Source organism: Muscardinus avellanarius (assembly GCF_963383645.1).
Source record: "Muscardinus avellanarius genome assembly, chromosome: 13".
In the NCBI taxonomy this organism is placed as follows: Eukaryota; Metazoa; Chordata; class Mammalia; order Rodentia; family Gliridae; genus Muscardinus; species Muscardinus avellanarius.
In genome coordinates this window covers 4,541,790-4,567,313 of record NC_137799.1, presented here as the reverse complement: position 1 = coordinate 4,567,313, position 25,524 = coordinate 4,541,790, and the positions used below count along the sequence as shown (strand labels likewise).

Genomic DNA, 25,524 nt, shown 5'->3' with positions numbered 1-25,524 from the left:
CTGGCCTGCATCACCCAGTCCTCTCCCCCGCTCCACCCTAGAAACTGGCCGTGGAAGGAAGGCCCTGGCAAACGAGGGGCCTGACTTTTTGGGGTGGGGAGGCAAGCCTGGGCCTCGAACCTGCCTGAGGAGAAAGCCCCAGCTACGAGGAGCAGCAGGTGCGCCATTCTTCAGGACCCCAGCCAAGTGCAGAGACTCAGGTGGACCACACCATTCCCATGTTATAGTCCGGGGGAAAAGACTATTCAGAAAGCAAATTGCTTTAAAAATGACAGGTGAACCCCTGTAATCCCAGATGCTGGGAGGAGGATTGCAAGTTCAAAGCCAGCCTGGGAAACTTAGCAAGACTTTGTCTCAAAATTTTTTTTAAAAAGGGTTGGGGTGTGGCTCAGTGGTACAGTGCCCCTGGGTTTAATCCCCAGCACCACAAAAACTTTTAAAAATTAAATATAAATAAATATCTGGGTATGGTGGTTCACACCCATAATTCCAGTACTTGGAAGGCAAAGACAGGAGGATCACATGGTTGAGGCTAGCCTCGAAAATTTAGCAAGGCTCCCAGCAACTTAGTGAGCACCTGTTTCAAAACAAAAAATAAAAAAGGGCTAGGGGTATAGCTCAGAGATAGAATGCCCCTGGGTTCAATTCCTATTACTACAAAAACAAACAGATAGATGGGTAGTTTTTCTCAGGATCATAGAGAGGGTATAGGGTACAAAATTTAAGGGGTACCCCAAAACTCAGTAGTCAAGAAAAAAAAAATATATATATATAGTGTGTGTGTGTGTGTGTGTGTGTGTGAGAGAGAGAGAGAGAGAGAGAGAGAGAGAGAGAGAGAGAGAGAGAGAGAGAAGGGAGAGAGGGAACTGGAGATTGAACCCAGGGGCATCCCCCCCTGAGCTATACCTCTAGCCCTGTTTTTGGTTTTGAGACAAGGTCTCAGCAGGTTACTGAGCGTCTCACTACTATCTGAGGCTGTTCCTGAACCTGTGACCCTCCTGTCTTAGCCACCTAAGTACTGGGATTAGAGGCGTACACCATCATGCCTGAGAAGAAAATACTTTTGGATAGAAATTTTAGAATCCAGGATGGATAAAATATTAATTTATTTTTTTTTATTTTGAAACGGGGCTGAAGCTGGCTTTGAACCTGTGATCTTCCTATCTCAGGTATGCTCCACCATACCTGGAAAATACCAACATTTTACATAAAGATTTTCAGGACTCACCAAGTACCAGCTCTGGATTCCAGAGTCAGGATTCCAGAGCCATCTGGCCAGATCTGGAGTCAAGGCCTTAACTTCCCCCATCCTGGCTGTGCTGCCCCTCGACCCAGCTGCCGAGACTCTCGGATGATGGCATTCACAACAGGTACCTCAGAAGCACTCTCAGGAAACGCTCCGTGTTGCAGGGCATGGAGGCGCGTGCCTGTAATCCCAGTACTTGGGAGGTTGAGACAGGAGGATCGCAGGCTCAAAGCCAGCCTCGGCAACTTAGTGAGACCCCGTTTCAAAATAAAAAATAAAAAACGAGCTGGGGGATAGCCCAGAGGCGGAACGCCCCTGGGTTTGGTACATATGCTGCTCTCTGCAGCTCCAGGGCGGAGTGGTGTATGTAGAGGAAGGCAGAGTCAAAGAAAGGAAGCTGCGGGGAGCCGTGGCCCAGCCAGAAGCCCAGGCTCCCCCAGGTCCAAGCCAGGAGCCCCAGGCGGACACAGTTGCAGGTCCTCAGCCACCTGTGGCCTCCCCGCCCCTGGCCCTGTGTACAAGGGAACGGTTGAGGTTCTGGACGAGAGACGCACTGTCCCGAGCAGGAATGGGGCCAGAGCCTCTGAAGACCTTGTCCACGCTCCCGCCCGCCCTCCCTGGCTCTCTGGGTGGGTGGCTTTGGACCTTCTATGGCTCTGGGCTCATGAGAAGCTGAACGGAAGCTGGAATGGCAGTTCTGGGCCCTGGGTTAAGACTGTGGTCCTTAGCTGGGCGTGGCGGGCACGCTTGTAATCTCAGCATTTGGGAGGCTGAGAGAGGAGGATTGCTGTTCGTGGCCAGCCTCAGCTACTGAGTGAGGCCCTTAGCAACTCAGTGAGACCCTGTTTCAAAATAAAGAATAAAAAATAGGGTTGGGAGTGTAGCTCAGAGGTAGAATGTCCCTGGGCTCCATCCCCACTACTGGGAAAAAAAAAAAAAAAAGACTGTGTGGTCCCTGGAGCCTGACCCTGGGCGTCCTCGGCCCTGGGAAGGGGACCAGGAACTGCTGAGGGCCCAGGAGGCTGCGAGGATTGGCCCGCCCCTGTTGATTGGCCCGCCCCTGTTGATTGGCCCGCCCCTGTTGTGTAAGCAGGGAACTTGCCAAGGTCACGCCCACTTTCACTTTCCTGGGTCCTTTGACCTGAGAGCCGCTCCTTCTCAAAGCTCCCTCCCGTTGGATTTCTTTGCCAAATCCTAGGCTCCTTTCCAGGTAAACATCATCCCAGGAGGGCACAGAGGAACCTCTCGGGGGCCTTGGACAGGCTGAGACACAGACACAAGACCCACCCAGAGGCTGGGGAAAAGGGAGGAGGGGGTACTTTGGTGGAGCTGGGAACACTGAAACAGAGGGAAAATCCCAGAGTAAATTTCAAACGAAATAAACCACATTGCATGTTTTATGTTGTAATAAACAGTGAAAATTCAATACTAAAGAGAGAATCCTAACGACCTGCTAAATATTCGTGGGCCTCCAAAAGCGTGGAGAAGCTGGCTGGGGCTGTATGACATTGGGGGCCGAGCCGATCTTGTACCATCTCCAGAGGTTCCCACAAGCCCCGTCCTGCTCCCCACATCCTCCTGCTCTGAGCCAGTCTCAACGGCCAGGCGGACCCCAACCCCAGCCTAAGACCCAGAGGCCAGAGAAGTCCCAGCCTTGGCAGACCCCTGCCCGCAGCTGGCGGGGCCGAGACTGCTAGGGGCCCACCGGCGGCAGAGGACGCATCACCACTGTTAACAGCCTTCCCTTCCCGGGGGGTGTCTCCAGACCCTAAGTGGGGACCTCCAGGAGATGAAGGTCCTCCGCACATGCAGACACAGGCACAGGCGTCTGAGAGGGGAGCGGGGTCTGCAGAGGAGTGAGCAAGGGAGAAGCCCAAGCGGGGCCAGGGCGGCCCCCACCTCCCGCCTCTTGATTTATGATCTCCTCCCCATTTACCAAACTGAAATGAACCGCTGGCCTGCAAGGCCCGCACGGCGTGAGGCTTCCAAGTGCCGGGCCAGGGCCAGGCCAGGGCCCCGCCCTCTCCTCCGACAGCTTGCAGCCGAGCTCAGCCCCGTCCCCAGGGAGCCGCCCGCCTTGCCCCCAGCCCGGCGGGCCGGTGGCGGGCCGCTTCCAATCTGCTGGCCAGCACCGGGGAAGAGTTCGCGGAGAGGCCTTGAGGCCGCAGCCACAGGGAGGAGGTTTCCGCTCCACCGGCTCTGCGAGGCCGCCTGGGCCGTTCTCGGGTTTGGGTATGCGGGTGCCAAAAAATTCTGCCGGGGTCTCTGATGCCCCATTCAGGGCTGGGAGTAGATTTCTGGGGACCCCGGGCAGGGAGCAGGAGCACACGGGCTGGGGAGGCGTGTGTGTGTGTGTGTGTGTGTGTGTGTGTGTGTGTGTGTGTGAGAGAGAGAGAGAGAGAGAGAGAGAGAGAGAGAGAGAGAGAGAATGAATTGTGGGTGAAAGGCGCCTGGGCCAGCGAGCGGGGCTGGTGGCAAAGGTGCCCTTCCCAGACCTAGGTCTGAATCCAGGCCGCCCTGCGGTTCAGGGTCCAGATCTACCAGAGGCCCTGGGCTCCAGCAACACCAGAGGCCTATCCCAGAAAGGCAAGGGCAGGAGGGTGTGAGACGTTCTCCTGGCAAAGCCCATGTTCCAGGGATGTCTTGAAAGTTCATCCCGGGGAGAGCTCGCTCCGCGGAATCAGAAGCCACGGGCAGAGGTTCACACCACCCTTGGAAGTTCCTGTTCAGAGGCACAGAAACTCCAGTCCCCACAGGGGAGGGCGCTGGCTGGGGCGGGAGGCACCGCTGCCTGGTCCAGGCACTGCCCCCCCCCAGGATATCTGCGGATTCCCTAAGGTTCCAGCCAAGCTCCCGCCGAGGCAAGGCTTCCCCAGCATACAGCAGGCCTTCCCCACCCGAGCCGGCCCAGAGGCTGCAAACTGTGCTCCAGGGAACGTCTGGAAGCCAGTGGGGGGGCCGAAAACAACAGACACCCCCCACCCCCGCGGCAGGAGAGGGGTTCTCTAGGCGCACGCAACTTCTTTTCTCCGCTGGGCTTAATAGCTTTCTGTCGCTGGAGGAAGAAAAACCAGGGAGAAAAAGGCTCCGCGGCACTGTGGACGGGTAACGGGGGACTGGGGAAGGGTCGGCGCGCCCGTAAACAGCGCATCCCAGCCCGCGGCGCGGCCTCCTCGCCAGCCAGGCCCCCCTCGGCTAATCGCCCTCATTAGGGGCGTCGTCGCTGGCCTAATGAAAGCAAACCGTGTGGAAATCGCCGGTAAACAGTTGGGTCTGCGCTGTAATTAATTCAGTGTCTCTTTTAATCAAACTGAAAAGGAATCGGGCTTGCGGAGCCGTGACATCACCCCCAAAATCGGCCGGAGCCAATCAGCGCCGTCACTCCGGGGACACGTGGGCGAGTCCCCTTTAAAAAAAAATAACACATCGAAAAAAGAGAGAAAGAGAGGGAGACAGGAACAACAACAACAACAACCCCCCCCTAAAAAAAAAAAAAAAACAGCCCCAAAGTAAAAGTGACCCGAGTTGGTTTTTTCCAGGAGGGGAGGCGGCGGCCCGGGCGCTGTCCGCGGTGCTGACGGCCGGGCGCGGAGGACCGAGCGGCCAGGTGGGGAGCCGCGCTGTCCGCGGTGCTGACGCCGCCAGGTGCCCCCCCCCCCGGCCGCGCTCTCCGCGGTGCTGACCGCGCCGCCCTCGGCCCCCGCGCCCGGATTCCGAAAGAGCCCTTCCCGATCGAGATTCCAACGTCCTCGCCGATCTTCTGTGCCAGAGGGGCCCTCGGGCCGCCCTGCTCCCCCTCCGCTCTCCCCAACTTGGCGCGGCCTCCTCCCATTCCTCCCTGACACTCCCACCACCCCCCCTCGGCTCGGCGGCTCGGCGGCGCTGCAGAAGACTCGCTGAGCCCTTTTGGATCTAATGCGCAGAGGAGGTTGGCCCCGAGCTCCCGGGCTCCCCCAAGGCTGAACTCCGTCCAAGGTGCCCTCGGGCTCCCCGCCCGCCTTCTCCATGCCAGCCCGCAGCTAGGGGCAGGGGCAGCGGCGGCTGGGGCTGGGGGTGGGTGGGGAGCTTTTGGGGAAGACTGGTCGAGGCTTGGCTATGGAAGGCTCCAATGGCTTTGGGATCGACTCCATTCTCTCCCACCGAGCGGGCAGCCCCGCCCTTCCCAAGGGGGACCCCTTGCTCGGGGACTGCCGCTCACCCCTGGAGCTGAGTCCGCGCTCCGAGAGCAGCAGCGACTGCTCCTCGCCAGCTTCGCCGGGAAGGGACTGTCTGGAGGCGGGCACCCCGCGGCCCGGCGGGGCATCCGGCCCAGGTTTGGACTCCCACCTGCAGCCCGGGCAGCTCTCGGCCCCGGCCCAGTCGCGCACCGTCACCTCCTCCTTTCTGATTAGGGACATCCTCGCCGACTGCAAACCACTTGCGGCCTGTGCACCCTACTCCAGCAGCGCGCAGCCGGCAGCCCCGGAGCCTGGGGGCCGCCTCTCGGCCAAGGCCGGGGAGGACCCCAGAGACAAGCTGGACAAAAGTGGCAGCGGAGCCTCTTCGGACTCTGAGTATAAAGGTAAGAGAAGAGGAGGTGGAAGCTGGGGGGTGGCGTGCGGCTAAGAAACCGGCATTGAAAACTTGAGCGCACAGAGGCGAACACACGCGCGTGCCCGCCTCAGAGCTCCCCCGGGCCCGGCTGAGCAGTGCGTCTTGTTTGAACCTTTTGGCCAGGCCTGTGGTTGTGCCTTTGAGCACAAAGAGTCCAGCAGATAGAGCGGGCAGCGGAGGGGGGGATACTGTGTGCCCCAGGAAAGAGTCCCCCAATACACAAGACAAACTTTCTAAACTTCAGCTGGGACCACCACCATTTCTCCGAGGAAGCTGGTGGACGGACGGGAGTGGGTTTCCAGCCAGCCAGTGGCTCTCCAGGAAGACACTTGCAGGGGTGGAAGGCCCCGAAGGCTGCTGCTCTCTAGGAGAGAAAGGCTGGCTGGAAATTTTCACTGAGAGCCCTGAGTACAGGCAGAATCTTCTGTCCTTTCATCTGAATTTCCCAATGAGAAGAAAAAAATGGGGTTTGCCCTTCCATTGGCCTTCCATTGCCCTTCCATTGGGCCCGGTGAGGCTGGCCCGTGAATCATGCAAAAGAAACACTTCAAAGGAGAGCCGTGGCTGGGCCGCTGGCTGAAGTGAGCCCGAGGTCTGGGAAGGGGAAGGACCCCACACCCGCACAGCGGTTCTCACCGAATCTGGATTTAAATTCACCACGCCATCAACTCCAGAGATTCTTGCGTGGCCAGGCCAGTCCCCGAGTGGGGACGGCTTCTTTTCCCTTGTCTTTTCACCCTGGGAATCTTTTCCATTATTTCTTTTTTATTCTGTCTCAACCACAGAGCTGAGATCGAGAGTAAGAGGAAAGGGTGGGAGGAAAGGAGGAAGGAAAGAGGGAGGAAAAAAGATAAAAGAAAAAAGGGGGAGAGGGGAGGGAAGAAGAAAAAGAGTTTCTGATCCTCAGGCACGGCCTTATTTGGCTATTTGATGGGGCCAGAGGCAGGAGAGGCGGAAGATGAGGAATGCTGGGGTTTAGGGGGAAAAGCCCCGTGTCCCCATACAGCAGAAAACTAGGAATGGCCTGAGGCTGGTCATCGCTCTTTTAGTATTATAATTAATTCCTGAGACCCTTTTCATGAAACAAAATTCCCTCCAAAGACTACTTGTTCATTGTCTCAGGGGCCTCCATCGCCTGGCCCCAATGCGCACCAAGCCTTCACGGGAACTCAGAAAGGCTCCTTTAACACCCCCTCCAAACCACAGATCCATCGGAGACACACCCCGATTCCAAACCCAAACCCATTTGGGGGTCCTATTCCACATCCCGTTTTTCTCCACTTCCCCAGGCAAATGGCTGAGCCTCCCTCAGCCAGGCTGGAGCAGCCATCCCTCAAAATCAGGCACGTTGAACGAGACGGCACCCAGAGGGAGGTCCAGAGGCATCCTGGCACCTTGATCCAGGGACCCTTGCTCCCTCCCACCCACCCCCATCTGCTCAGAGAGGGGGGAACTTGCCCTGGAAAAAGAGAGGTGTATGTGTTGTGGGGGGGATGTAAATATAATCCGTAACATCTTATTTTGTTATTTACAATTTGCAACCACCACCATGGCCCAGCTTTGTGATTAAAACAAGGGGTCAAAAATCTCCAGCCGTGAACGCATTTCATCTGGTTCTTACCTCCTTTATGTCTTTGCCCACAGTCGGATTTTTAGGAGAGGTTTCATTTAAGATAATTGGAATATCAATTTTCTTTTCTTGTCCTTGATGCTATCTGATCAGGGACATGCCGAGGGCCCGCTGTCCACACATCACTTAAATAAATAGGTTTGCAGCAGAGATAAGTTTCCCTCACCCCTAGGCTCCAAAGCCCTGGGGCGAAAAGGGAAATAGGAATGCCCGCTGAGGCCAGGCCTCCCGGGGTTTCTCCAACCCCAAGTTAAGTCCGGAAGCGCAGAGACGTACCTGGGAGACAGCTGTGGGGGGCATTTAAGTTGGGCGCCTCCACAGCCGCCTCCTAGGGGGGACTGGGGAGAGATCAGGCACACCCAAGCTTCTGCTATCACAGGCTCCTCAAATAAAATATTTAACGAAGCCGAAGTAGGCTGTCGGCAAACACACTGGCAGCCGGAGCCAGGATTCCTGAGAAACCAAACCAGTGCTTTGCTCCGAGGAGGGAGGTCGGAGGGAGCTGGGAGATGGAGCTGAGGTGGTGCCCCCCACCCCCAGCCGAGCCAGAGAAGCCCAAGTGGCCCCCAAAGGCTCCCGACCGCGACGAGGAACAACCTGGAGTTCTTAAAACCCCAGGAGCTGGCGCATCCGTCCTAACTGGGGGATCTTCATAGTCCAGGTAATTGGGTTAAAAAGTAAGATTTCTGCAATATTAAGTTTGAGGTTTGGACAACCCTTTCCTGGGAGTTGTTTAAACTTTCTGGGCCGGCACAGTCAGAATTCGTTTTCCCCCTCACTCCAACACATCGTCATCTCTGGCCAGTGGTGGCACCCCTAAGCAGCCAGGCTTTAGGGCTGAGGAGCCCCTTGGAGAAGGAGCTCCGGACGTACTCCGGGCCCTCCCTGGTGCACTCGCAGGCTCGCTGGCCACCAAGCGCGGCCTTTCCAGCTGAAAAGCTCCGCTCCCTAGTGGGTCAATTAACCGGATTATTGTTTCCTACAGAGAGAAATCAACTCACATTCAGCTGAACCCCGTCAACGCTAACGCCACGCACAATGAAACTCACCATAAAAGAAAATTAAGAAAGAAAGGGGGTCGGGCGGGGTGTGGGAGCCCCGGCAGTTTGGAGAAGCGGCCAGTGTGGTTACCGGGCGTCTGGGGGAGCGGGAGGAGAGGACAACGGCCTTGTTCGATTCGGGGAGCTTTTTTTTTTTCCCCCTTTGGTAAAAGCCAACTCCGAACTAAAGTGAGGGAGATGCTGTCCTGTCCCAGGCGAGGGCCAAACGGGACCGCGGCCGAGGGGAGCCGCCGTGGGCAGCGGGGCGACTCGGCCACCAGGCGGGCACAGGCGGCCGAGCCGGGGCTCCCACTGCCCCGCTGGCCCAGCGCGGTTTACAGGCAGCATGGGGTTGGGGAAGGCGGTATATAGATTCGAATCCACACAGGGCCACGGGAGGTGCGGGCACAATTTGTTCTTTGGGACCATGAGTTGCTGCGGTCTGAGCGGGTGTCTGTCCCCCGGCGGGCTTTCTCGCTCCCTCCCTAAGTCCTCAGCGACCCGGCCAAACGAATGGCGGCCGGGGCTGATCCCACCCGCGGCGGCCGGCGGCTCCCTCCCCGGGCTCGGCGGTCCATGCCCGGAGCACCGCGGGGCCGGAGCCGGCGGGCCGAGTTCCCGGGGCTTAGAGTTCGTTTTCCCGGGGCCGCCGCCGCCGCCCCCTCGGCCAGGGCTCCTGCCGGCTCCCGGGGCTCGCCAGGCGGCCGGGCCGCGGAGATCCCAGCCGCGTTCCCCAAGCCCGGCCGGGGCGGGAGGCCGTGGCGGGAGGCCGGGCTGACTCGCCGCTGTCTCCGCAGTGAAGGAGGAGGGCGACCGTGAGATCTCCAGCTCCCGGGACAGCCCCCCGGTGCGCCTGAAAAAGCCTCGCAAGGCCCGCACGGCCTTCACCGACCATCAGCTGGCGCAGCTGGAGCGCAGCTTCGAGCGGCAGAAGTACCTGAGCGTGCAGGACCGCATGGAGCTGGCCGCCTCGCTCAACCTCACCGACACGCAGGTCAAGACCTGGTACCAGAACCGCAGGTGAGGCCCGGCCGCGAGCCGGGGCTGGGAGCTCCCGGGGCCTCCAAAGAAGAGCCCCCTAGTCGCTCCCACTGTGGAGAAACTGAGGGCCCAGGGAGAAGGCGGAGGGACAGAAGGTCTCACGCTAGGGGTAGAAGCTGAAACAATAAACTGGTCGTCCAGGACAGGTGGGCAGGCGCCACCCCGCCCCGCCTGGAGCCAAGCTGGGGGCTGAGTTTTGGGGCCTCTGCGCTCCCTCCCGGGGGCAGCCTCAGGCCGTGGGGGAGGTGGCAGCCCTGGTCTCCAGAAAACCTGTGGGAGAGGACCAGCAGGTGCCGGTGCAGCCCGGCCCAGCCCTGATGGCGTCCCGGTGCTGCCAGGCCAAGCTCCTTGGACAGCCCTAGCTTTTCCAGGCATGAAGGGGTTCCCCCGGGGTAAATCGGGTTCATCCCGGGGACAGAGTAACAGGGAACTTGGTGTTGGGGTCTTGGACCTGTTTACACTCACCTACACACACACACACACACACACACACACACGCACACGCACACACCCCGCAGGCACACACACACCCACATTCCCTTAGCGGGCACAGGAATGGTGCTCTCCATAAACAAGCCTCAGAACACATAGCCCCATTAATAATAAATACCGATTACTGCTCCGGGCATCAATAATTAAGAGCCGTTGCAGTAATTACACAATTATGATGATGATGAATAATTCAGAGGGAGCTGGGGCTGGGGTGGCTGAGCCCACCTCAGTGGGACCCCGGCTGTCCTGCCCAGCCTCACCTGCAGGAGAGACCTGGGTTCCAGGCCTGCACTCCTTAAACCAACTCCAGGGCCAGACTGGATGGAGGACCCAAGGCTGGGTGTTCAGGGGCGGTGGAGGGGCCACAGCCCTGAAGCCTGTGTCCTTGGGCCTGCAACCTTGCCAAGACAGGGTTACCACGGGCTCGCCAGCCTCCACCCAGCTGCCAGTCTCTGCGGTCTCTCCTGGGTGCCCTGGCCTTGTGAGGTCTTCCCAGGGGACCCAAACGCAGGGGAGCCCAGCAGAACGGGGCTGAGATTACGGCAAAACCTAGGCGGAACAGCCTGGCTTAGAACCTGGGCCTGACGCCCCCCAGACGCTCAGGAAAGCCAGCCCACACGTCATTTTAAAAAAATCTGTAAAGCCGGGCGTGGTGGCTTGTAATCCCTGGCGCTTGGGAGGCTGAGACAGGAGGATCGCAGGGGTTCGAAGCCAGCCTCAGCTACTTAGTGAGACCCTGTTTCCAAATGAAATAAATAAAAAAGGTCTGGGAGGATAGCCCGGAGGTAGAAAGCCTCTGGGTTCCACCCCCAGTACCACCAAAAAAATCTGCAAAATGGGAGTAGCCTCTGTGGAATGGATCCGCGCAGGTACCTGGGCCCACAGCCCCGCACTTCGTTACTTATGAACCGATCCAGGACTCGGGAGGGCGGGGGTCGCGGGCCCGGACCCTGACCCCGCCCGACGCTCTGTTTCGGTCCCCAGGACTAAATGGAAGCGGCAGACCGCCGTGGGGCTGGAGCTGCTGGCGGAGGCGGGCAATTACTCGGCGCTCCAGCGGATGTTCCCGTCGCCTTATTTCTACCCGCAGAGCCTGGTCTCCAACCTGGACCCGGGCGCCGCGCTCTACCTGTACCGCGGGCCCAGCGCGCCGCCGCCCGCGCTGCAGAGGCCGCTGGTGCCGCGCATCCTCATCCACGGACTCCAGGGCGCCGGCGAGCCGCCCCCGCCGCTGCCCCCGCTGGCCGGGGTCCTGCCGCGCGCCGCGCAGCCGCGGTGAGCCCCCGGCCCCCGCCCGGTGTGCATAGGTCTCCGCCCGCCCGGCCCCCCTCGGTTCCCGCGCCCAGGCGGCGGCGGAGCTGTACATTCCGTGTGCAAAGTGTATATGAAGTTATTTATTCGTGACCCATGAGCCGTGACCGTGTCCGTGAACCAGTGAGTCTTGCCCGCGCCTCCCTGTCCGGTGGGCAGGGAGGGGCCGAGGGGCTCGCCCCCGCCCGCCCCCACCCGGCCTCTCGGGTTCACTTTTTTTAAATGTGGAAATAAACTTCTTACAAATGACCAGGCGCCTGTCCGCGCTCGCGCCCTCTCCCCCCCCTGGCCAAGAGCCATTTGCGGCTCCTGGGGCTCGGCTCCCTCCATCCTCCCGGGCGCGGTGCCCGTCCATGGGGGGGGGGTCCGTGGCCAGCCGCAGGGCCTGGGGTCCCCGCCGGCCTCAGTCTTCCCATCTCTATAATGAGGCGAGCCCCGTGGCTCCGCCGCCTCCTCCATGGGGTCCTGGGGGCCGGGGCGGCGGCGGCAGAGGGGGGGGCGCTCCTGGCCCCCCGGCTGCGGGCCGCCCGGTGCCCTCGCCGAGCCGACTCATCTGGCCGCGACGAGGGCGCCGGCAGCTGGTGACCGGCCCGCCGGGCGCGGCCGACAGATGGACTCCGAGCTTCTCCCCACCCCGCCCCCACCCCTCTGCCGGCGCCCCCGGGTGCGCGGCCCCAGCTCGCGCGCCCAGACAGCCCCGGGCCGGTGCGGGTGCCGGGCGGACCCTTCGCTGCAGCGGTCACCCCGCCCTCGCGCCTTCTCGTCGCCCCCTTTGCGCAGGGAGTCACTGGACCCAGAGGGGCCCGAGTCCTGAGGTCGGCCGCGTGGCTCCAGGACCTCAGCGGAGGGAGGGGATCGAGTTCCCCGCAGACCAGACTGGGCTCCAAGGCCAAGGTCAAACTGCGCAGGTGCTCCCGGCCACCTGCGGCAAAATGCCCCAGGCTGGGAAATTTGGGCGCCAGGCAAGCCTGCTGCCCACCCTTACTCCTGGCAGGATTGCTCTGGGAGGGTGGAATGGGGGGCGCGTCCAGACTCTGACCCCCTAAACCAGACTCAGGTCCGCTACAGTTTCCTCCCCGCCCCCCCCCCCCCCAGCACCCTCACACCCTGCTAGCATTTTTTCCCTGGGACGGCGAGGGTATTATTCTAATTTTGCAAAATGCACAGCAGCTAATTAAGTCAAGGAGCCCCTCAGCTTTTGAGTTCTTTTGCATGTGAATGGGGGCTGCTAAATCCCCAGCTCTGGCTGTGGTGAGGGGCGAGGGGGGACTGTCCCCAACTCAGGGTTAATGAAGTGGGAAAGGACTCTCTCAGCCTCCTGCAAACAAAACCCCCCATGCAACAAACCCGGCCCAAATCCTACACGGATTGACTTAAACCCAGGGGATAAGTGCTTTAAATTAATCTCATTGAATAAGAATGAGACCAAACAAAACTCTTTAAAATCATATTAAAAATCTATCAAAGGACAACTTGCACTGGTGTGCTTTTCATTTTGTGGAAGTGAGGAGGTAGGCTGCTGCGAGCAGCCTTACATTTACACAGCGCAGTGTAAACCACAGGCACATTCTCAACTATGTAATTGTCCTTGTACCTCAGAGGCGATTTCATATCTGACATTAATGAAGAACAAGGCTTCCTACAAGTTCATAATTGCAATATTTTAAATTATCCCGCGCACCCCACCCTGCGCGCTAACCTTGCGACCTCTGCCGAGGTGGGGCAGCTTTCATCCATGTAGAGGGCTAGAGTGGTCCCTCAGTTCCCAGCCCTGGGGGCTGGGTGAGCTCTCACTTAAAGTAGAAAAAAAGAAGAGAAAACTCCAGAGACCCCCCAGCCGACTGAACAGGAGGAGGGGCAGGGAGAAGACGGCTTCTTGAAGCTTCCAGACTCAGGCCTCCCCTTCCTTGAAAGTTAAAGTTCGATCCTTCCAGCCCTGCCCTGCAGTCTGAGCAGGTTTGAAGGGAGCCAGCCGCTCCTACTCTCATGCCCTGGCTTTGGGTCCTTCCCATGGTGGGGCAGACTGAGTGGAAGCCCAACAGCCACAGAAGCAACTTAACAGAACAGCTGGGCGCCCTGTCCAAGCGCAGCTCCTCGGTGGAGAAGCCCCGCATCGCCGGCCGACGCGCCTGGGTTTAATGGCTTCTACCGACCGTGCCCGGAAGTGCCCAAGTACAGCTCGGCGAGGCCACTGGCAGCCTGAAACAAACAAACCTGCATCGGAGCCTCACCTCTCCCCAGCCTCCCCCACTGAGGCTGGGGGATCCAGGGAACGCGGGCTGTCTGCACTGCAGGCGGCCCAGGGCGCCTCGCCCTTCAGTGGGGGCCATCGGGCGCTCAGATGGGCAGCCGCCAGAGTTGCAGACACCGGGAAGGTTTGGGTCCAAAAACAGCACCCCACAAGAGTACCCTGGGGAAAAGCTGCGAGGCTGAGGCATGTCAGTAAATGTCAACTCCGTGACGTTAGTATGACAGCCAGGCCTGTCCAGAGAAATGGGCGAGTTGGGGAAAAATCAGAGAGGCATGATAAAAAGCACACAGAATTGGAATATGTACCGTGGAATTAGGCTAAAGCTTTGCCTAACTGATGCTGAAATGTATAATCTGTCAAGAGCCATAACAAGAGGGACATTTTAAGGTTATTAAAATTTAGATATTAACCCTAAATCTGTTAAATCCACGTTTCCTTATTAACGGAGTAATGTATCGGTTTTGCGGAGAAGCAGGCCCGCGCAGCAACTCTGGCAAGACACCCTCACAAACTGTGTGTGAGTCCCAGCCTTGGGATCCAGAGCTGTCACCTCCCAAGGTCCTGCCACCATCTCCCAGGCACAGACTCAGCCAACTCGCCCGCCCGCAGTGGAGAGCGCCGGGTGGGGCTTCTCTTTGATCATGGCAATCACTGGCATAATCCTGTTCTCACACAGCTGGGCTCTCTGTATCCGAAGATGGGTCCTTCATCTTCTAATTCAAACCATGTGAGTATAAATACTAAAAAGGCCCAGAGCCGGTGGCGTGACACGTGCAAACCAAACAGGGTTGTTTTGTTATTGGTACAAATTTCACCACCCACCCCTATTAATTCATTGACACCTGTCTCTGAGCAGGTCCTGTGCAAGGGACCAATTCTTCCTGCCCACAGGCATGTCCCCCCTGGTGTGGGTGCCTGGCTGACCTGCCTGCACCTCCACCCTGAGCCGAGAGCAGGCAGAGGGAGGTGAGGTGCCCACGCCTCTGCCATCCCCGAGAAAGGCTCACCCCGGGGACTAGCACCACCTTCTGGTCCACGGATCTGGGGTGGCCTCGCACTCTTTCTAGAATACTAGGGAGGGCCGTACTGGAATTGTAGAGGGAGAGCAGGCCCAGAGAAAAAGCAGGGGCAGTGTCCAGAGAGTTGTGCTAGGCCTTTAACCCTTTCTCCGTGGACCCCTCTGCAATACCCAGACCTTACATTTATTGGGAAATCAATTCGCTCCAGGGGTCCTCTTTCAAACCTCCCAGAAAACACAATGAGCGGGGGCAGATGGGGTCTGGGTCACAGCACAAAGGCCCGAGATCTTTCTTGAAGGCAAGATGGGAGTCTATGGGAAGCAAAGAAAAATAAAGAGAGAGAGAGAGAGAGAGAGAGAGAGAGAGAGAGAGAGAGAGAGAGAAGCAGCTCGGGCCGGGTGCCTTTTGACTTCAAAGGCAAATAATAAAAAGGCAACAGTAAATCAGGCCTGAGAGTGAGTTTTCCACAGACATGAAAGGGGTGGCGGTGCGCACGCGGCCCCATGGTGACGGGGGGAGACAGGAGCCCACCACTGCACACACTCGGATTTTTGACCCAGACTAAACACTTTTGGTCTTTTGTAGCAGAGCATTCATTAAGAAAATAACTCTTTGACAAATATCTTTTTGTACAAATTCAGTTTCTGGTGTCATGCTGATGCTCGTGGGGCGGGGCAGGGCCGAGTCCGGCTGGCAGGTCAAGCCCCTTGGTGCTGCAGCGCCACCTGGGGCCTTGCCACCACCTGGTCTGCGGCCAAGCGCACTGGAAGGCGGGTGCCTGGCACCGGTGGCCTAAGCATAAGACATCCTGATAGTCGCCTGGTGGCTACGGTTTCAGAAGGCCCCTGAGCCAGGCGTGGTGGTGCCCGCCCAAGACCCCAGCACTTGGGAGCAGGATCACAGCTTCCAAGTCAGCCTTAGCAACTTAGATCGTTTCAAAATAAAATAAAAATAGGACTTGGGGTATGGCTTGGAGGTAGAACACCCCAGTACACACACACACACACACACACACACACACACACACACACACACACACCACCCACCCCAACGCTGTGCCACCCGGGCCCTGGACACCCAGTCCTCCTGTAGCGAGATTCAAGAAGAGCTTTCCGGAGGCCTCGCTGTCCGTCAGTCGGCCTTTGTGGGGTTTCTGGTCCGAGGGGGACGGCTATTTTTCCCACGGCCCAGGCGGCCGGCCGTCCTGTTTGCTTCGCTCTCTGACCTTGGCCCGGGGGCCTCCAGCCCACTTGAGTATTCCGCACGCAGGGCCTCCGCGAGGCGGTGTTTGCTCTGGGTCTTCTTCCGAAGGTCAGGCCTGGAGAACAGTAACAGCAGAGGGAAAGAAACTTTAGCACTGTCTCCTCTCCCACTTGGAAAACGGCTGGCAGCAGCTGGCTCCGGGACTGGGAAGCTGACATTTTTGTACGAACAGAAGTGCAATCCCTTCAATACTGCTTGTTTTGATATTCCATGCACCAGAAGATTAGATACGGCGCTGACAGATTTTCTTAACGGTGGCAAAATATCATGGCATTTTTAAAAGTGAGGCTTTGTTCTGTGTTGTTTTCATGGGGAAAAAAAACCCACAACAACTCGACACCCTCACACTCTGATGGCAAATGAGGTGTATGATACAGCAGTTTGCCAAAGGATGGGGAAAAGCCCACCCTAAAACTCAGCAGCAGGAAGCAGCGAGACGTGCCAACACGGTGGTGACCCTGATGCGTTTCAGAGTGACTGGCATCCTCTCCCTCACCGGGGGCCTCTGGGCTCTAGGACAGGGCAGCCAGGCCTACAGCCCTGCCGTCCCCAATGGTGAAGGTGGGGTGTCAATCACAGATGTCCCACCACACCCAAAGAGGGTCTTAAAAATGTTTTGATCCTGTAAAGCCCAAGCCCGGATGGTGTCAGGGCTGGGCTTCGGCCAGCAGTGACGGAGGCTGCATAGCCCAGGCCCAGAGGGAGGGCACTGGCTGTCCGAATATACATGAACAGGCCGAAGCCGATCTTACATGCAGAAACCACGGTCTTAGCTGGGCATGGTGGCGCATGCTTGTCATCCCAGTACTTGGGAGGCTGAGACAGGAGGATCAGAGGTTCACGGCCAGCCTCAGCAACTTAGTGAGACCCTGTTTTGAAATAAAAAAAATAAAATCAGGCTGGGGGTGTAGCTCGGAGGCAGAATGCCCCTGGGCTCCAGCTTCAGCACCACAAAACAAAACAAAACAAAAAAAAGAACAGCAGTCTTACCACTTGATCAAATCAAAGGAGAAAATCTGCGCCCCATGCCTGGCTTGTAGTTCAATTATACACAGAAGAATGATTATGAAAAATGAACGTTTCTAAAGACAGGGTTTTCACCAAAATGACAAAAACAAGAACTGATCATCCACGCTGGCTTGCTGGCAATTCCTTCAACACCCGAACGACAGTGCAGTTTTTAGGATCAAACAGTGTCGCAGAGTTCTCACGAAAGGCAGCTGTCATGCGCTATTATTTTCTTTGCTGCAATAATGAGGACAAACTGGTCTAAAATTGTGGTCCGAATAAATATAAGCGAATTCCCTTAAAACCTAAAAACCAGGAATAAGACTAACACTGTTCTGTTACCCAGATTACTAGAGCTGTTGCTCCCATTATAATGGGAGCAAACAATAAATAATGCCTGTTTATAGTCCTTTTCTGAGGCCAGCTCCAGTCATACAACGCTGTTTGCTACTGAGATACACAGGAAGAAGCAGAGAGTCAACCTTCGCTAGGAACAAAGATTCGATTTGAAGACATGGAGAATTAGGATACAACATTTTAGGGCCAGGAGGTCCCGTGTGCGGGGGCAGGATTCAGCAGAGACTAGGGAACCCAGGAAATACAAGCTGGGTTCTGGGCGAGACAATTTCTGTACCTCCTGTCCTATCATCCTTGCTTCAGAGGTAGGTACAATTACTCCCTGCGTGCTGGAAGACTGTGAGGCCGAAGAGGGGGCCGGGCCAAGACCGGTGGCTAGTGAGCGCAGAAGCCAAGGTGCAAACACAGGTCAATTCCAGGTCAGGCACGACAGGCCCAGGATCTCAGCAGGGTCCCCGTGGCCTTGGGGACTGCTGCGTGAAACAACATGGCGCAGGAGCCAGTGATGGAGGGGCCCGCGGCCAGGGAGAGCGCAGGCCCGGGGCCGCCGGGAGGCTGCGGTCGGAGGCCGGCCCCCGTCACTCCCGGGCAGTGACTGGGAAGGACTCTGCGCCTCTGTTCCCTCATCGAATGAAATGAGACCAACGAAGTGCTAGCTCAGGGCTGGCACACTGCTTACACCAGCAGTAAGATAAAAGGAGACTGAGTCCCGGAGCCCCCAGGCAGCCCGGCCCGTGCCGGGAGGGCCAGCCGGGCTCCCGCGACTGCGTGCCCTGCTTCCTAAGGGGCGGCGACGTGCGCCTGCAGGCGGTGCCGCACTGGCAGGCCTGGTGGCCGGCCGCCTCGCCCGCTTCCGGTTTATTTTCAGTCAGGGCACATGACTGACAGAGTGGGGAGGTTCTGACAGAAGGAATGCCTTTTCTTCTCTTGTTTGAAGCCAGGTATTCACAGTGTGTATAATATTAAATGTAACAACCTGAGTTTCAAAATATGCAAAGTTTCAGTCAAATATCCTCCCGGCATAAGCTCTATGCTTTACTGTACTCCGACCACTGCTGAAGGCCAAGATGGCCGGAACCTCACCTGGGTGCCGGGTACAGTGCTTGCCTGCGGACGGTGTGCAGGCGTGCGCTCCGGCCTGCAGTGGCTCAGAAGCTGACCCCACACACTCAGCTGCACGGCACAGGCGCCCTCGGCCTGTGCACACTTACACAAGACCTGTCCCGGGCTGGGGGTGTGGCTCAGTGCGCCAGCACCTGCCTGGCACACAGGCGGCCCTGTGCTCCACCCCCAGCACCAGAATCAAAACCGAAACAAACAACAGATGTGGTGCACATCTATAAGCCCACTTACTCAGGAGGCTAGGGCAGGATGATCCCAAGTCCCAGGCCGGCCTGGACAGCTTAGAAAGACCATGTCTCAAAAGAAAAAAGGCTGGGCATGGTGGTGCACCCGTGTAATACCAGTACTTGAGAGGCCGAGACACGAGGATGGAAGGTTCAAGGACAGTGATGGGGGTAGAGCTCAGAGGTAGAATGCCCCTGTGTCTGTCTGTCTGTCTGTCTGTCACACACACACACACGGCTGGGAGTGAGGTGCAGTGGTTCCTGGGTTTGATCCCCAGCACTGCAAACCCAAACCCAAACCACCTGTCCCTTCACAAGCACAGGTGAGTCCGGGCAGAGGAGGCCGCTCTGGTGGGTCTGTGCTGGCTTTGATGCTCTAACCTGGATGGCAGTGAGGGAGAGTGAATGTCTTGGAGATACCCCACCTGTCTTCACTTTCCATTATCATATCCAATTAACTCATTATTATTACTATTATTGGTGGTACTGGGAGTTATCCAGGGGCGTTCTACTTCTGAGCTACAGCCCGCTCACCCCTGTTTACGATCCTTCTGTCTCGGCCTCCCGAGTGCTGGGTGACAGGTGTGCACCGCCACACCTGGCTCACCTCATCCTATATACCGGTCAGTGTCCTTCCGATGGGGGCACAAACCCAGCAGCCCACTAACTCGGAGCCGCGCAGAGGCCCAGCAAGCAAGCAAGGGCCATGTTTCCCAGACCTAGACCTCTTCCTTAGGCGGGAAACCTCAGGCCCAACCCTGGGGGCACCTGCTATGGCAGCAGCCACACTAACAGGCCCCACTTCCCCTGGCCGCTCCCGCTAAGGCCCAAAGGGGCAGGGTGCAGTAAGACGGGAAGATGAGCTGTCCTGAAGCCGAGCGCGCCTGGAGCCCGTGGGCCTCCTTCTGCCAAGCTCTGCAGGGAACTTGCCAACTTTCTTGCTCTCCCAGTACCGGGACCCTCTCCCAAGCTTCCTGGATATCCTCTGTAGTAATTTTGTGGTTACCAGGCAACAGATCGGTTTATCTAACTGCGGGAACTCTCTTGCAGCGAAGGCTGAAGACCCCCCTGGGTCAGGGGCTTGGTTACTCAGGACAGGCAGATGCCACTTGCAGGGCAGTAAGGTGAAGCCGCAGCCTCATTAGTAAATCAATATACTCTGCTAGGATGACCACCGGAAGAGAGGCTGCAGGGCCTTCTTTCAGTCTGACCAACAAATTCACAGAGGGACTCCTGGGTAAAAGCCACTGTAAGGCAGATTTATGTGTGTGTGTGTGTGTGTACGCGCGTGCACACGCACGTGTACTCCTGGGGACTGAACCTAGGGCTTGCCAAACGCTAGGCAAGGATCTGCCACTGAGCCCATCCTCAGCCATTTCTATTTACTTATTTAAGCTACATTACTTGCGCTGGCCTCTAGCTTGCCATCCTCGGGCTTTGGAGTAGCTGGGATTACAGCTGTACGCCATCAGGACTGGCTAGTAATGATGTGTTTTTAATAGAACAGGTTATATTTTTAAACTTTTACCTACCGTATCTTAAGTTTATCCCTGTCTCCTTTATGACTCACGGCAAGTTGTGCCATAAAGTCTTTGTTCCAGGACTTAAGGAACATTTAAGAATATTTCCTTCTGGTCTGCTACTGCTTTATTTGCATCTGGATTTTGGGTTGGTTTATAGTAAAACGTGGATAATTTCTTCCCAGAAATTATCCATTAAAGTCACCGAACAATAAGCTATTTCTTGAGGTTCAAAATGTACATCTATGCCAGGCGTGGTGGCGCATGCTTGTAATCCCCGCGCTTGGGAGGCGGAGACAGGAGGATCACACTGGTTCGAAGCCAGCCGCGCTGGCTTAAGAGACCCTGTTTCCAAAAAAATATATAAAAATAGGTCTGGGAGTGTAGCCCGGAGGTAGAAGGGTTTCCAGGAACCCCAGTACCACCAAAAAAAAAAAAAAAAAAAAAAAAAAAAAAAAAGTACATCTAGCCACACACTTGTAACCCCAGCCTTTGGGAGGCTGAGACAGGAGGACTGTAGTTCACGGCCAGCCTCAGCTACTTAGTGAGACCCTCTGCAACTTAGTGAGAACCTGTTTCAAGATGAAGAATAAAAATTGGGGCTAGGGGTGTAGAATGCCCCTGGGTTCCATCCCCAGACCCACAAAACAACAACAAATACCCCCAAACCGAAATGCAGCCCTAAGATGCTTCCTTTAGACTCAGAGCACAGGATGCCTAAGGGGCCGGCGCCAATGCCCGCCATGTGAATGGGGCCTACTGGATACATGCATTCAGCCACTTGAGCAATTGCGAAGTGCATGGGCTGTTGGTGGAGTTCAGTTAAGTAGAAGCCATCCCAACTGCTGCCGGCCTCCTGACAGCCACCGGCCCTCACGCAGACTCCTGCACAGCCAGCACCTGCGGGCTTCTTGTGGCTTTACCTCTCCGGGAACCTGCGAAACGGGTGCTGTGGGAGCCCCTGTTACTGCTCAAGAACTAGGTGCGGAGTTAAGTGCGTGACCAGGGGCGTGACCAGCACTGCGGGAGCGGGGACGCGGAGCTGGGGAGTCTGAACCGTGGCTTGAGCACCCAACCACTGTACTGTGGTTTTCTAAACAAGGAGCTGGGGACTGAACCCAGGGGCATTCTACATCTAAGGTAAACCCCCAACCCTCAACCTTTTATTTTGAAACAGGGTCTTGTTAAGTTGTTGAGGGTCTCACTAAGTGGCCGAGGCTGGCCTAGAACCTACGATTATTATGCCTCAGCCTCCCAAATACTAGGATTCTAGGTGTACACTACAAAGACTGGCTGTAAAATAGGTTTTTTCTTTTAGGGATTGAACCCAGGGGCATTCTACCTCTGAGCTACACCCCCAGACCTATTTTTTATTCTTTGTTTGGAAACAGTGTCTCACCAAATAGCTGAGGCTGTCTGCAAACCCCTGATCGTCCTGTCTCAGCCTCCCAAGTGCTGGGATTACAAGTGTGTGCCACCATGCCCGGCTTATAAAATTGCTTTAATATAAAAATGTTAACATGATCTCAAACCTCACAAGACCTGGAAGCCCTGATAAAGTGCATCTTCAAAGTTAGAGCTGAACAACTTCAGTGGAAAAGCTGATGAGTCACTCAGCACCATTTAGGTCGGGCGAGGACCTCATTATAGACATATATTCCCCGTACGACACGGGCAGAGAAATGTGAGCTTGGCTTAACTTGAGTTTTTGGTGTAGGAGCAATTTTTAAGCTTCTATTTCCTCAATTTTTATAATGAGCATGTATTACTTTTATAATTAAACAAAACTCGTGTATTCATTTTAGAGAGGAAAGAAAGAAAATGGTAAAATCTTTCTCTATGGACAAACCCCAAAGTATTGGAATCCCCGTACAAAACGTCTCCTGCCTCTGGTTTCTGGTTAGTTTGATTTTACCAGGGCATGCCCTTTTGTGTACGTAATTAAAACAGATCTACAGAGGACACAGCTCGCTGATGTGAGACACTCTGCTAGTAAGCGACTGACGCAAGGCCACAAGGAGGTCTCTGAAGGATGGGGTAGGAGGCGTGGCCCTGAGTGATGGCGGGGGCTGGGCTGACCTCCGTGGCTCCAGGCTGGCTAGGTTCCTGAGGAGCCGAAGGAGGGGAAAGGCAGGATGTCAGCGCAGGTGCCGGTGGCTCAGATGACAGGGGGAGTGACAAGTGCTAACAGAGGGATGTGACAAGAGCCACTTTGGTGCAGCCAGGCACTCCGGGTAGAGCATCATTGAGCACTCTGGGTAGAGCATCGAGCACTCTGGGTAGAGCATCGAACACTCTGGGTAGAGCATCATTGAGCACTCTGGGTAGAGCATCATCGAGCACTCTGGGTAGAGCATCATCGAGCACTCTGGGTAGAGCATCGAGCACTCTGGGTAGAGCATCGAACACTCTGGGTAGAGCATCATTGAGCACTCTGGGTAGAGCATCATCGAGCACTCTGGGTAGAGCATCATCGAGCACTCTGGGTAGAGCATCATCGAGCACTCTGGGTAGAGCATCATCGAGCACTCTGGGTAGAGCATCGAGCACTCTGGGTAGAGCATCGAACACTCTGGGTAGAGCATCATCGAGCATGGGAGTGATTTTGCCTACGGAAAGCTCCCCCTGCTCCTGGTCACGGGAGGGAAAGGAACCCGACCAAGACCCTAACTGAGCTGGGTGTGGTGCGGCACGGCGAGGGCCCCAGCTGCCTGGGAAGCTGAGGCAGGGGATCCTAAGTTTGAGGATAGTCTCTGGGGAACAGAGATCCCTCAACTCAAAAAGGAAGGAAATAAAAGAAGAAAAAAAGGGAGGAAGGAAGCAATGAAGGGAGGGAGGGCTGGAGGGACCCCTAATCTTGGGTTCTGCTTGGCAGATGAACACTGCCTGGCCCTATTGTTTAGGAATGCCTTCTTTGTGGCTTCTCAGGACCCAACTGAGTCCCGGTTCTGTTAAGCTGCCAGGGGGGAAAACAACCTGAGCGAGCCCCGCGGCTGCGAGATAACAGTCAAAGCCCGGGCTGGCTCTGCGGATACCAAGGCCGATAAAACATGAACTTGGAGCAGGGCATGGTGACACACGTCTATCATCCCAGTACTTGAGAGGCCAAGAAAGGAGGACTGCAGGTTCGAGGGCCTGCATGCAGTAACATGGTGAGACCGTTTCAAAATAAAAGGGCTAGGGGTAGCTCAAGAGGTAGAACACCCCGGGTTCAATCTCTACTACGTATACGCGTAAGTACATACGTGTCTCCCCCCCCCCCCAAGAGAATTCAGCCTTATACCAAAGAAAAAGCAGGCACTGTGCAGGAAGTACCACTCACCAGCGATTAGCAAACACTGCCTGGAAGGGCAGTACGTCGGGGACAGCAAAGAGGCGACGCTTAGAGAAGGCTGTGTCTCAAGACGAAGGGCTGAGCCAGAGTCCCCGAACGGTGGAGACGTGAGGCTACTCAGCCCTGGTGACCACTGCTCGGGCAGTTCCGCGAAGCTCAGATGGGCGCAGATGGCAGAGCACAGCGAGGGCCAGAGCACCAGGATGCTGGTGCCGGGGGCTGGAACGCCAGTTCTGCCGGTCACCTGGCTGAGGACCCTGGGGAGGGGCAGCAGGCCAGGGAGGGGCTGTGCACTGGCACAGTGTGCAAAGTGCTTCACACACCTTCACTTGTGAAAATAGTATTAACTATTGCTAAGAGGGAGAAACACAAGGTAAGTTTTATTTGAAACTGATACGTCAGGGCAGGATCCCGGGCCCACACTGCAGCGCTCAGGCCTCTGGGTCTGCCCTGCTTGAAGCCATTTAGCCACGGTGATACCCTGACCCGGAAGATACTGCAAGGCCTGCCACACTCACGGATGGTGGCAGAGAACACCTACACCCCTACATGTAGCCCAAAAGGCTGGGCCTCAGCTCACAGGTGGACCCGAGTTTAGTGCAGAGGGAAGGAGGAAGAGCGGGGATGGGGGGGGGCAGGGCCGGAGGGACCACAACCTTTGGCTTGTTGTGGCAGAGGAACCCTGCCGGTCTTGACCTTCTTAGGAATGTCTTCTTGGCGATGTCTCAGGACTCTGATGACTTGAAGGCAGGGTGTGACGCGCTGCCTGTGTACAAGTGCACGGGGATTTAGCTGGTGAGCCGCAGCCAGCTCCACCCAGTGCAACCGCAGCCGCCGCCGGTCTTCCAACCAGGTGCCATGGTGGCCGGGGGAGGAAGCAAGCCCTCCGCGCAGAGACGTGCCCGGCTCTGCCGAGCACCTGGCATGCAGTCGCTCTGCTGCTGCCCGCCCCTCTTCTTCTGCTGGGCGGTCTCCACTGCACGCCTGCGCAGCCCCGGTGTGCTGAGACCAGCCCCCGAGACAGAGGGGAGGGCTGTGTCCCTGCGTGCTGGGGCAGCTGGAGGCACTGGGCGGTGTGGCCTCTGTGGGGAGAACTCCAGCCCTGCCTTGCACATGCCGTGGGACTCATTCTCTAAGCTGGGGCAAGGTGCCATTCTTGAGTCCTAGTTTATTCTGATAGAAGGATCAGGTGTTGACTGCCAATATTATCAGAACAGGAAAGAGAAGGAGGTAAGGAGCCATCATCAGCCATCGAGGACTGCCCGGGGACCCATGGCCTGCCACCATGTATTTCTATGTTTGCAAATTATATGCACGCAGTACTGGAACCTCAGAGACCAAACACTGGAAATAAGACCAAAGGGTGAACATGAAAGCGGTCCATCTGGCTCACCTGGGGGCAGGGCCACATGAGGGCAGGCAAGACAGGCGAGAGGCTGGCGGGCTGGGGTGGTGGCCTCGGGTAAGACTACCAAGTGCTCGCCTTTACTGGACACGCCACTAAGCTCAGCAGCACGCCGAAGGCCACGCACCCATCGCCTTTCCCATGCCTGCCTGACACCTCGCCGGCCCCACTTTACAAGAGGCTGCTGCTGAGTGCTAGGGCTGGGACTAGGCTCTGGAATGACTAACTTCAAAGCCCAGGCTGCTTTTCCTGTTCCACTCCTGCACCACAGGAAACCGACAACACTCGAGCCAGACCTTTCCTGCAGCCATCTCTTCTCAAGGGTCTCTTGACAGCTGCCCCAGTGAGCGGACAGTTATGCAACCCGCCCCAGGGTTCTACCTTGATGGTTGCAAACCCAATTCTCCTACATGCGCAACTTGATGTCTCCTGCTGAGTCCATCTCTTGGTTACACAAAGAATAATCTGCTCATGTTAAAAAAAAAAAAAACAACAAAAAAAACGCGATTACTTAGCCCAGCGCTAACCCTAGAACCCAGCAGCTCCCCAGAGAGGCTGCAGGATGCAGAGGGGAGGGCCTGAGATTCTGGGCTCCTCACCAGTCTCGGATACTGCTGCGTGGGCACAGGGACCAGGTGAGGTCTCAGTGAGGTCAACGGGCGTGGAGG

The 25,524-nt window shown here is 56.8% G+C and overlaps 2 protein-coding genes across 2 annotated transcripts in view; one reads left to right on the top strand and one right to left on the bottom strand.

Annotated features, from left to right (window-relative positions):
• Positions 1–5,341: 5,341 nt before the first annotated feature.
• On the top strand, positions 5,342–11,321 carry BARHL1 (BarH like homeobox 1; the record flags this gene model as incomplete). The annotated part of the gene is made up of 3 exons (XM_080709499.1): positions 5,342–5,807; positions 9,307–9,529; positions 11,027–11,321. 3 exons carry the CDS (start codon positions 5,342–5,344, stop codon positions 11,319–11,321), a joined length of 984 nt encoding a protein of 327 aa, XP_080565625.1.
• Positions 11,322–11,902: 581 nt separating this feature from the next.
• The window catches only part of DDX31 (DEAD-box helicase 31), a gene marked incomplete at both ends in the record, with an annotated part of 77,462 nt that continues 63,840 nt past the window's right edge, over positions 11,903–25,524 (bottom strand). Inside the window, 4 exon segments of the mRNA XM_080708863.1 lie at positions 11,903–12,275; positions 13,585–13,667; positions 15,849–15,859; positions 15,862–15,941. Coding sequence (XP_080564989.1) covers positions 11,903–12,275; positions 13,585–13,667; positions 15,849–15,859; positions 15,862–15,941 — 547 coding nt within the window.